Source organism: Heterodontus francisci, chromosome 4 (genome assembly GCF_036365525.1).
Source record: "Heterodontus francisci isolate sHetFra1 chromosome 4, sHetFra1.hap1, whole genome shotgun sequence".
Lineage (NCBI taxonomy): Eukaryota > Metazoa > Chordata > Chondrichthyes > Heterodontiformes > Heterodontidae > Heterodontus > Heterodontus francisci.
This window is the reverse complement of record NC_090374.1, coordinates 17,210,931-17,223,279: the sequence shown is the minus strand read 5'-3', so window position 1 is coordinate 17,223,279 and position 12,349 is coordinate 17,210,931. Positions and strand designations below refer to the sequence as shown.

The window sequence follows — 12,349 nt, the reverse complement described above, 5'->3', positions numbered from 1 at the left end:
TCTTGGGCTTCAACTCCACCTTCCTGCCTGTTCCGCATATCCCTCAATTCCCTGAAACACCAAAACTCTCTGTATACCAGCCTTAAACGATAGAGCACCCACACCCTCTGGGGTAGAGAATTCAAAAGATTCACAATCCTTTGAGTGAAGTAATTTCTCACCTCAGTCCTAAATGACCATCCCCTTATCCTGAGATTATGCCCGTGTTTTAGATTCCCCGACCAGCAGAAACAACCTCTCAACGTCTACCCAATCAAGCCCCTTCAGAATCTTCTATGTTTCAAGGAGATCTTCTTTCATTATTAACTCCAGAGAATATAGGCCCATTTTACTTCAGCCTCTCATCACAGGACAACCCTCTAACTGTAGGGACCAATTTAGTGAACCTTCGCTGTACCCCCTCCAATGCAAGTAAATCCTTTCTTAAATGTGGAGACCAAAACTGCACACAGTATTCCAGATGTGGACTCACCAAAACCCAGTACAACTGTAGCAATACTCCTTTATTCCTATACTCCAATCCCCTTGCAATAAAGGCCAACATGCCATTTAACTGCTTGCTGCACCTACATGTTAACTTTCCGGGTGCCTTGGACAAGGGCACCCAAGTCTTTTTGAACAACACTTACAAGTTGCACACCTTTTTAAAAAAATCTGCTTTTCTATTCTTATGACCAAAGTGAATAACTTCACACTTCCCTACATTATACTCCATCAGCCATCTTGTTGCCTATTCACTGTATATAAAAAGGAAGAAAGTAGCTAAAGTAAGTGTGGGACCTTTAGAGGATGAGACTGGGGAATTAACAACAGGGAACAAGGAAATGGCAGATAATTCAAACCAATATTTTGCATCAGTCTTCATGATGGAGGACACTATAAACATCGCAACAATAATAAATGAGCAAGGCATAAATGGGAGGGAGGAACTTGTAACAATCTCTATCACAAGGGAAAAGGTGCTGGACAAACTGATGGGACTAAAGACAGACAAGTCGCCAGGACCTGATGGCCTGCATCCAAGGGTTTTAAAAGAAATTGCTGCAGAGAAAGCAGAGGCATTGGTCATAATATACCAAAACTCACTGGATTCCAATAGGGTACCAGCGGATTGGAAAACTGCTAATGTGACGTCCTATTCAAGAAAGGAGGGAGACAGAAAGCCAGAAACAATAGACCAGTTAGCTCAACATCTGTCATTGGGAAAATGCTAAGAGTCCATTAAGGAAGAAATAGCAGGACATTTAGAAAAACAATGCAGTCAAACAGAGTCAACATGGTTTTATGAAAGGGAAATCAGTTTGACAAATTTGTTGGAGTTCTTTGAGGATATAACAAGCAGAGTGGATAAAGGGGAACCGGTAGATGTAGTGTATTTGGATTTTCAGAAGGCGTTCGATAAGGTGACACATAAAAGGTTATTACACAAAACAGGAGCTCAGGGTATTGGGGGTAATGTGTTGGCATGGATTGAGGATTAGCTAACACACAGAAGGCAGAGAGTTGGGATCAATGGGCCTTTTTCAGGTTGGAAAGCCGTAACTAGTGGGGTGCCACAAGGATTGGTCCTAGGTCCTCAACTATTTACTATCTATATTAATGACTTCGAGGAAGGGACAGAGTGAAGAGTATCCAAATTTGCTGACGATACAAAAATAGGTGGGAAGACATGTTGTGATGAGGACAGAAAGAATCTGCAAAGGGATATAGGTAGGTTAAGTGAGTGGGCAAAAAACTTGGCAAATGGAGTTCAATGTGGGAAAGTGAGGTCATCCACTTTGGTAGGAAGAATAAAAAGGCAGATCAATTAGATGCAGAAAGACTACAAAATACTGCAGTACAGAGGGATCTGGATATTCTTGTACAGGAAACACAAAAAGTCAGCATGCAGGTGCAACAGGTAATTAGAAAGACAAATGGAATTTTGGCCTTTATTGCAAGGGGGTTAGAGTTTAAAAATAAGGAAGTCTTATTACAACTGTACAGAGTGTTGGTGAGGCCACACCTGGAGTACTGCGTACAGTTTTGGTCCCCGTATTTAAGGAAGGATATACTAGCATTGGAGGAAGTTCAGAAAAGGTTCACTAGGCTAATTCCTGGGATGAAGAGGCTGTCTTATCAAAAACGGCTAAACAGGTTAGGCCTTTATTCGTTGGAGTTTAGAAGAATGAGAGGTGATCTTACTGAAAGGGGGCTTAACAGGGTAGATGTTGAGAATATGTTTCCACTGGTGGGGGAATCTCAAACTAGGGGACATAGAATAAGGGGCACACATCTAAAACTGAGATGCGAAGGAATTTCTTCTCAGAGGGTGGTGAATCGCTGGAATTCTCTACCTCAGTTGTGGAGGCTAGGTCACTACATGTATTTGAGGAGGTAGATAGATTTTTTAAATCTCGGAGAGTCGAGGGTTATGCGGGACAGATCAGCCATGATCTTATTGAATGGTGGGGCAGGCTCGAGGGGCTGAATGGCCTACTCCTGCTTGTGTTCTCGAACCTGCCTGCCTTCACCACACACTCGGGCAGTGCATGCCACACCTTACATGAAAACTTTTCCCCTCAGGTCACTTTTGCTTCTCTTACCAAATACTTTACATCTGTGCGCTCTCGTTCTCGATCCTTTTGTGAGTGGGCACAATTTCTCCCTATCTACTCTGTCCAGAACCCTCATGATTTTGGATTACTCTTCTCCAATGAAAACAGTCTCAACTTCGCCAATTTATCTTCATCCCTGGAATCATTTCACAAATGTTTTCTGTACCCTAACGCTGTTAAATCCTTCCTGAAGTGCAGTGTCCATAATTGGACGCAATACTCCAGCTGAGGCCGAGCTAGTGTCTTATACAAGACACTTTCACAGAGTTTCATTCCATTGTTGAATGGCTCCGACTGATAGCCCACGTGACTACACAAATATCATGCTTGCGGTTATATAGCAGCTTTAACCTAGTAAATGCCATGAGGTGCTTCAGAGAGGTAAAAATGGACACTGAGCTCTAACAGAAGGATTGGCAAGTGATTGAAAGCATCCGTAAAGAGGTAGGTTTGAAACAGGTGTTTAAAAGGTGGGCAAAGAGATGTTGAGAGGGTGTCCTAGACACAATAGCCAAGATGTCTGAAGAATATGGCACAGCAGAGTAAGGACAGGGAGTGCAGAAGAGGCCAGAGTCAGCAGATCAAAGAGCAATCCTTCGTTGGAGCAGAAACAGCAATCACAAAAATTCTCCTGAACACACTTCTAAAAACTCTTCCCCCTCTCTGCCTCTACATTATTGCTATCCCAGTTTATATTAGGAAAATTGAAGTCCTCCACAATCACTATAGTTTTGCACTTCTCTGTAATTCCTCTGCAAATCTGCTCCACTATCTCTTGCCTGCTAGCTGGTGGCCTGTAGAATGTTTCTGAACTCTAACCAAAAAGATTGTGTTCCTCACCTCTCTAGGTCATCCTCTCTCTCCAGCACTGGAATAAACAAAGCACCATCAACCAGAGGACAGCCTGATTTTCAGTCAGTCTGAAAGACTGGTCAGCATAGCATGGCTTAACACCCCTTTAACTTGTAATGAAAATCTCCGAGTCAAGGGACCGATATAATTTCTGAGCAAACCCCTACTGCAGGGTTTCGATATTGATACTCAGCAAAAACATTTCTTTAGTCAGCTTTAAAACTCAAAACTAATTCACTTTAAAGATGGATTTCACAAGCTCTTGAAAGTACAAGTTTTAAAAAAAATCTTAGACAATTTTCTCCCCTCGAAGACCTTCAAGTGACCTTCATTCATGCACATCCTCTAGTATGCAGACAAATGAATCAATTGCAGGAGTGGAGAGGTCGGACATCACGATCGGCCCAAGAGCTGTTCACACTCAATGACTGCTCAAGTGGAATACAAGCAGTAGTTGGCTATCAGAAATTGAATTCTTGCTCGACTTCCTTCTCCTTACCCAAACACCAAAGTTAACAAAATCACACTAGGAACACTGTCCCAGCTAAAAATCAGCTAACTCCGCACAGAATCAATCTAGGGCTCATCAATCTGCCGGAAAATTTCAACACTTTATGCTTGTTGGATTACAGCACAGATGCAGCAGACATTCCAAAAATTAATGTAGCTACTTTTAGAGATAAGATATGGTTAATCAGCATAATCTAGGCTTTTCACTGACTGAAAAACTAGCCAGGAAAGTTGAAAATATTACTTTTCCTACATAAAAGGAGCTTCAACTCAAAGGAACAGGGGCAGTGGGGAGGCAGAAAACCAATAAAATATGTTAAATAAAAACACTAAATAGGAGAGTAAATTTAAGGAGGTAAGAGAGCAAGAATTGTTAAAATGTATCTTTATGTAAGTGTGTATTATATACACTATATAATTGGAGTACAGATAGGGCGCCACGGGTTGCCTTTGTTGGTGGGAGGTCATTACATCTCACTGGACAGCTACAGCCCGCCTCAAACCGGGCAGCCCCCTGTCAGTAAGGTTCTGTCCCGCCACAGTCCACCTGCTTCAATGGGTGCTTGGAGCTCAGGGTCATTGCCCGACAAGTGGACTGCAACACCGCACCAAATGGCACGACCAAAAAAGGAAAGAAGGTACCAGCCCTTCGTTTTGCAAGCTGGAACGTCAGAACTATGTGTCCTGGCCTGTTGGAAGACCGTACACAAATCAACGATTTTTGGAAGACCGCCATCATTAACAACGAGCGCAGAAGACTCAATGTAGACATTGCAGCACTTCAGGAGACACGCCTCCCTGCGAGCGGATCTCTAACAGAGCAAGACTACACCTTCTTCTGGCAGGGTCGGGATCCTGAAGAACCAAGACAGCATGGAGTGGGCTTCGCCATCAGAAACTCTTTGCTCAGCATGATAGAGCCACCCTCAAATGGCTCGGAACGCATACTGTCCATCCGACTGTTCACCGCCTCTGGTCTAGTACACCTACTCAGCATCTATGCTCCCCACCTGAAGCTAAAGACCAGTTATAAGAGGAACTCCATAAGATCATTAGTAGCATCCCCAACACCGAACACGTGTTCCTGCTGGGGGGCTTGAATGCCACGGTTGGGGCCGACCATGACTCATGGCGCTCCTGCCTTGGACGCTATGGCACTGGTAGGATGAATGAGAATGGTCAGAGACTGCTTGAGTAATGTACATATCATAACCTCTGCATCACCAACTCATTCTTTCACACTAAACCCTGTCACCAGGTTTCTTGGAGGCACTCAAGATCACGTTGTTGGCACCAGCTGGACCTTATCGTCACAAGGCGAGCCTCCTTAAACAGTGTTCAAGTCACACGCAGCTTCCACAGTGCGGACTGTGACACCGACCACTCCCTGGTGTGCAGCAAGGTTAGCCTCAAACCAAAAAAGCTGCATCACACCAAGCAGAAGGGCCGCCCGCGCATCAACACGAGCAGAATTTCTCATCCACAGCTGTTAGCTAAGTTTCTAAATTCACTCTAAAAAGCCCTTCAAAACACTCCCACAGGGGATGCAGAGACCAAGTGGGCCCACATCAGAGACACCATCTACGACTCAGCAATGACCACCTATGGCAAACGTGTGAAGCGGAAAGCAGACTGGTTTCAATCTCACATTGAAGAGCTGGAACCTGTCATAGCCGCTAAGCACATTGCACTGCTGAACTACAAGAAAGCCCCCAGCGAGTTAACATCCGTAGCAGTTAAAGCAGCCAGAAGCACTGCACAAAGAACAGCCAGGCGCTGCGCAAATGACTACTGGCAACACCTATGCAGACATATTCAGCTGGCCTCTGACACCAGAAATATCAGAGGAATGTATGATGGCATTAAGAGGGCTTTTGGGCCAACCATCATGAGGACTGCCCCCCTTAAGTCTAAATCAGGGGACACAATCACTGATCAACGCAAGCAAATGGACTGCTGGGTGGAATACTACCTAGAACTGTACTCCAGGGAAAATGTTGTCACTGAGACCGCCCTCAATGCAGCCCAGTCTCTGCCAGTCATGGATGAGCTGGACATACAGCCAACAAAATCGGAACTCAGTGATGCCATTGATTCTCTAGCCAGCGGAAAAGCCCCGGGGAAGAACGGCATTACCCCTGAAATCATCAAGAGTGCCAAGCCTGCTATACTTTCAGCACTGCACGAACTGCTTTGCCTGTGCTGGGACGAGGACGCATTGCCACAGGACATGCGCGATGCCAATATCATCACCCTCTACAAGAACAAGGGTGACCGCGGTGACTGCAACAACTACCGTGGAATCTCCCTGCTCAGCATAGTGGGGAAAGTCTTCGCTCGAGTCGCTTTAAACAGGCTCCAGAAGCTGGCTGAGCGTGTCTACCCTGAGGCACAGTGTGGCTTTCGAGCAGAGAGATCCACCATTGACATGCTGTTCTCCCTTCAAAAGCTGCAGAAGAAATGCCGTGAACAACAGATGCCCCGCTACGTTGTTTTCATCAATCTCACCAAAGCCTTTGACCTTGTCAGCAGACGTGGTCTCTTCAGACTACTAGAAAAGATTGGATGCCCACCAAAGCATGACAATATGAAAGGCACAATTTAGCATAGCGGCGCCTCATCAGACCCCTTTCCTATCCTGAGTGGCGTGAAACAGGGCTATGTTCTCGCACCTACACTGTTTGGGATCTTCTTCTCACTGCTGCTCTCACATGTGTTCAAGTCTTCAGAAGAAGGAATTTTCCTCCACACAAGATCAGGTGGCAGGTTGTTCAACCTTGCCCGTCTAAGAGCGAAGAATAAAGTACGGAAAGTCCTCATCAGGGAACTCCTCTTTGCTGACGATGCTGCATTAACATCTCACACTGAAGAGTGTCTGCAGAGACTCATCGACAGGTTTGCAGCTGCCTGCACCGAATTTGGCCTAATCATCAGCCTCAAGAAAACGAACATCATGGGACAGGACATCACAAATGCCCCATCCATAAATATCGGCGACCACACTCTGGAAGTGGTTCAAGAGTTCACCTACCTAGGCTCAACTATCACCAGTAACCTGTCTATCGATGCAGAAATCAACAAGCGCATGGGAAAGGCTTCCACTGCTATGTCCAGACTGCCAAGAGAGTGTGTGAAAATGGCGCACTGACACAGAACACAAGAGTCCGAGTGTATCAAGCCTGTGTCCTCAGTTCCTTGCTTTACGGCAGCGAGGCCTGGACAACATATGTCAGCCAAGAGCGACGTCTCAATTCATTCCATCTTCACTGCCTCCGGAGAATCCTTGGCATCGGGTGGCAGGACCATATCTCCAACACTGAAGTCCTTGAGGCGGCCAACATCCCCAGCTTATACACCCTACTGAGCCAGTGGCGCCCGAGATGGCTTGGCCATGTGAGCAGCATGGAAGATGGCAGGATCCCCAAGGACACATTGTACAGCGAGCTCGTCAGTGGTATCAGACCCACCGGCTGTCCTTGTCTCCGCTTTAAAGACATCTGCAAATGCGACATGAAGTCCTGTGACATTGATCACAAGTCGTGGGAGTCAGTTGTTAGCGATCGCCAGAGCTGGCGGGCAACCATAAAGGTGGGGCTAAAGCATGGCGAGTCGAAGAGACTTAGCAGTTGGCAGGAAAAAAGTCAGAAGCGCAAGGAAAGAGCCAACTGTATAACAGCCCTGTCAACCAATTTTATCTGCAGCACCTGTGGAAGAGTCTGTCACTGTAGAATTGGCCTTTATAGCCACTCCAGGCGCTGCTTCACAAACCACTGACCACCTCCAGGCACTTACCCATTGTCTCTCGAGACAAGGAGGCCAAAGAAAGAAAGCATTATATACTTAAGTTAGGACTAATATGACAGCAGTAAAATTATTCCTCATGTTTATATAGTTTTATTACTGAAACTGTCAGCACAGCAGGGAAAAAGGGGAGATTTTTAAAAGATTGAGAAGCCTTGGTGCATCTTACAGGCCATTCTAAGGCCGAGAGAAGTAGCAGAAAGCATGCAAAGTCAGGAAGTAATTATGTAATTCAACACTTGTATTTAAAAGCCTGTTGATTGCAGAAGACAACTAAGCAAAGCAAATGGCTCTGCAGTTTTGAAGCTCCCCCCCCCCAAAAAAACACAGAGGATGAAAAGGACAGTGTCTCAATGTCAAGGAAGCGAGATTGCAGGAAGGGGAAAGAGTGGTTCAGATGGCAATTGGAGGCTACGAAAGAACAAAAGAAAGTTTAGAGTACAGTATTACTAAATCCTTCCATTTTAGCTATTAATGAAATAAAAATCTTCAATAGAATCAGACCCGTAAATGACATACTTCAGTACTCAAGTTTCTAAATTCAATCCTGCGACTGTGAACAGGCTGCAGGTAAAACAAGAAATTACACTGGAATTAATTCTTCCAGCACTCCAAAACTCCACTTTTTGTTCCCATCTCTAATATATGTAAATGCAACCTAAAAACGTGCAGATTGGGTGCTGCTTTGTGGAACACCTCCGCTCAGTCCGCAAACTCGACCCCGAGCTTCCAGTTGCTTGCCATTTTAATTTACCACCGTGCTCTCACGCCCACATTTCTGTCCTTGGCCTGCTGCAGTGTTGGAATGAAGCTCAACACAAGCTTGAAGAACAGCAACTCATCTTGAAGGTACTGTATAACTGATTGGTTAGGCCACAACTTGAGTACTGTGTGCATCACCTCATGACAGAAAGGATGTAATTGCACTAGGGAGGGTACAGAGAAGATTTACGAAGATGTTGTCAGGACTGGAAAAAAGCAGCTACGAGGAAAGATTGGATAGACTGGAGTTGTTCTCCTTGGAGCAGAGAAGGCTGAGGGGAGATCTGATTGAAATGTACAAAATTTTGAGGGGCTTGGATACAGCGGAGGTGAAGGGCCTATTTACCTTAGCAGAGAGGTCAGTGACTAGGGGGCATAGACTTAAAGCGATTGATAGGAAGATTAGAGGGGAGATGAAGAAAATCTTTTTCACCCAGAGGGTAATGGGGGTCTGGAACTCACTGAAAGGGTAGTTGAGGCAGAAACCCTCAACTGATTCAAAAAGAGTCTAGATATGCACCTTAAATGCCGTAATCTGCAAGGCTATGGACGAAATGCTGGAAGATGGGAATAGAATGGGTGGATCGTTTTTTAGCTGGCACAGACATGATGGACCAAGTGGCCGCTTTTTGTGCCTTAAACTTTCTATGATTCACCGATTAGGCACTCTACAGCATTCTGGACTCAACGTTGAGTTCAACAGTTTCAGAACATGACTGCCATTTTTAAAATCATTTTAAACTCATTTTTCATAAGTTGTTCTTTCAGAGAAGTGTTCATTATTCTGCCATTAACACTCTATCTGGACTAATGCTTTGCTTTTTGTTCCATTACTTCTTTGTCATTTAATTTCGCCTGCCCTCCACCCTATTACACACCTTCCCCCCTTTCCCTTTACTCAAATTCTTGCACATTGCTAACATTTTCTAGTTCTGATGAAAAGTTCCAGACCCAAAATGTTAACACTATTTCTCTCTCCACAGATGTTGCCAGACCTGAGTATTTCCAGCACTTTGTTTACATTTCAGATTTCCAACATCCGCAGCATTTTGCTTTTACTTTATTAAAACATGTACATTTGGTCTGTGGCACTCGTACTCAGCACCATCACTGGTGCAAATGCAGCCAAAAAAAAATCAAACGTTAAAAAGTAATGTGAAATGGCACAGCAACAGATCACAAGTGAAAGGTCACAAACGTGAAAGTTAACTGTTTCTCTCCCCACAGACGCTGCCAGACTTACTAACTGATTCCAACATTTTCTGTTTAATTTCAAATCACAAGAAGCGTTTGAACATAACCATGCAGCATGACCAAAAATAAAAATCCCAAACTTGGCATAACTTCACACAAAAAAAATCATAACATTTTTGAAAGACAACAATGCATCCCCTTAACACAAACATTCAAATAGTTTAACATTTAACTCTCATTTTTTAAAAAATCCTATGCTATAAGATAGCAAGGAACGTGTATAAACTGCAGTTCCTAAGGCCTAAGCCGGATCAGGAAACCTTCACAGAACTGACAGCAAAACCAACACACAGCAACAGCAGACTTCACGTACGCCAGGCCAAAATCACCCGAAAAAGTACTAATCGGCTGCTAAGAAGAAAAACAAGAGGAAATCTAAGATAAAAATTTTAAAAATAATATAAAACCCAGTCACCATTCAGAAATGAAAGCAGTCGCCGGAGCCTGTGAGGAAGACCTGCCCGACGGAGAGAGGGCGGGCGCACGCACATGACGCCAACGATACCGGACCCGCCCCTTTTCCCCACCTTCTCGCTGTCGATTGGTCAGTCCGCCTGTTCACAGGCGACTCATCCCACAGAGCCGCCGGGTGATTGGACAGTGGGTTCCGTGAGTTCGCGGAGGTAGGAGGTCAAAGAAAGGTCACGCGGGGTGTCATGGGTTTTTTTGGAGCGCTCCCCAATGAAGCCTACAGCTCCCAGAAAGCAGTGCGCGGTGCATGACGTCAGGGAGCCGTTAACCGAAGCACTTTGAAATTTACCATAGGAATGTAAGTCGTGAGTGGAAGCAGGAGAAAAAAAATTTGTTTCTCTGTGTGTGTGTATATATATATATATAAAATCTTATGGAATTCCAGATTTATGGTGTACTCCTTTCATGTCGGCGGACGTGGCGTCATATTGCCCAATGCAGCCCAAGTTCAGAGTGAGGGACCCGAGGAGCCGTTACAACCGAGGCGAGAGGCAGGGGGTGGGGCTAACCTAGCACATGCGTCTCATTATTGCCAATCATCGCTGTTGACCGCCTGCAGTGTGTCAGCCAATCAGTGAGATGTAGGGAGTGGTCTTATATAAAATCAGCCAATGGTTATAGAACAGATGGAGGCGATTGCGCCTACTATGTTCGTGTTATCATCTGGCGGCGGCGGGCTTGTGAGTGGCATTCTGCCCAGGGCAGTCCCGTGCAATCGTCATTTGAGTCAATTGGGGGGGGGAATTCCCTAGGCTGCCTGTAATTTCTGCAGCCTGGAATAGTCAGAGAGTCATTTACAGCAATAGAAGCCATTCGGCCCATCGAGTCCACGCTGGACCTCCATGGTCTATGTTGTCAGCCCCACTGATTTTTTTTAAGGTTTTTTTTACAATTAAAAAAAAAATTATTTTGTTTATTTCATTTCATGGTAGTTTGTTCAGTTTTTGTTTTCATGTTTGTGCTTGCTGCTGTTCAATCTTCAGTTCGTTAACACCCTATCTGTACTAATGCTTTGTCTTTCAACACACCATTAACATATTGTTTGCCTTTGCTCCTTGACCTCTTGGTCAGCTATGTGACCTTGTCCAATCTACACCACCTCCTTTGTTATCTCTTGCCCCACCCCCGGCTCACTTGCTTATATCCTTTGACGTTTCTAATATTTGCTAGTTCTGTAGAAGGGTCACTGACCCGAAACGTTAACTCTGCTTCTGTTTCCACAGATGCTGCCAGACCTGCTGAGTGGTTCCAGCATTTCTTGTTTTTATTTTTGTCAGCCCCACTCTCCGGCTCGATCCCAGTAGCCCTGTAAGTCTATTTCTCTCAAGTGGCTTCCTCTTGAAGTCAGTGATTGTCTCTGCTTCTGTCACCCTTGTGTGCAGTGAGTTCCAGGTCATTACCATTTGCTGTGTAAAACAAGTACTTCTTCATATTCCCTCTTGCACTTCTTGCCCAAAACTTTCAATCTGTGTCCCCTCGTCCATGTATCATTTGTTAATGGGAACAGTTTTTCCTTGTCTAATTTAACTTGCCTGTCATAATCTTGTATGTTTCTATTAAATCTCCCCTCAATCTCTTTTGTTCTAAGGAGACCAAATCCGACTGTTCCATCCTAGCCTTGTAACTAAAATCCACACCCCTGGATAACCATTCCGGTAAATCTCCTCTGCACCCTCTCAAGGACCCTCACATCCTTCCTGAAGTGGGCAACCAGAACTGGATACACTGCTCCAGTTGAGGCCTAACCAGAACTTTCTAAAGGTTCGGCATAACTTCCCTGCTTTTGTATTCAATGCCTCTATTTATAAAGCCCAAGATCCCATATGCTTTACGAACCACTCTCTCAATATGTCCTGCCACCTTCAAAGATTGCTGCAAATGCACCCTCGCGTCCCTCTGTGGCTGCACGCTCTTTAGAAATGTGCCATTAAGTATAGCCTTTCCCCATTCCTTCTGCCAAAATGCATTGCCTGACATTTGTCAGTATTAAATTCCATCTGCCCATTCTGCTAGCCTATCTATGTCCTGTTGCAGGCAGTTCATATCATTTTCACTGTTTGCCACTCTTCCAAGTTTGGTATTGCAGCAAATTTTGAGATTCT

At 44.8% G+C, this 12,349-nt stretch overlaps 1 protein-coding gene across 2 annotated transcripts in view; it reads right to left on the bottom strand.

The window, feature by feature from the left end:
• LOC137368921 (E3 ubiquitin-protein ligase RNF4-like) overlaps positions 1–10,285 on the bottom strand; it is a 52,518-nt gene extending 42,233 nt beyond the window's left edge. The window contains exon 1 of one of the 2 annotated variants that reach the window (XM_068029226.1): positions 10,192–10,285. Coding sequence is in view for 1 of the 2 variants with exons in the window: in XM_068029228.1 (XP_067885329.1) it covers positions 10,192–10,194 (3 nt within the window). In the remaining variant the exon portion in view is untranslated. The remainder of the gene's footprint in view (positions 1–10,191) is intronic. The other variant, XM_068029228.1, reaches the window with a different exon arrangement.
• Positions 10,286–12,349: the final 2,064 nt, after the last annotated feature.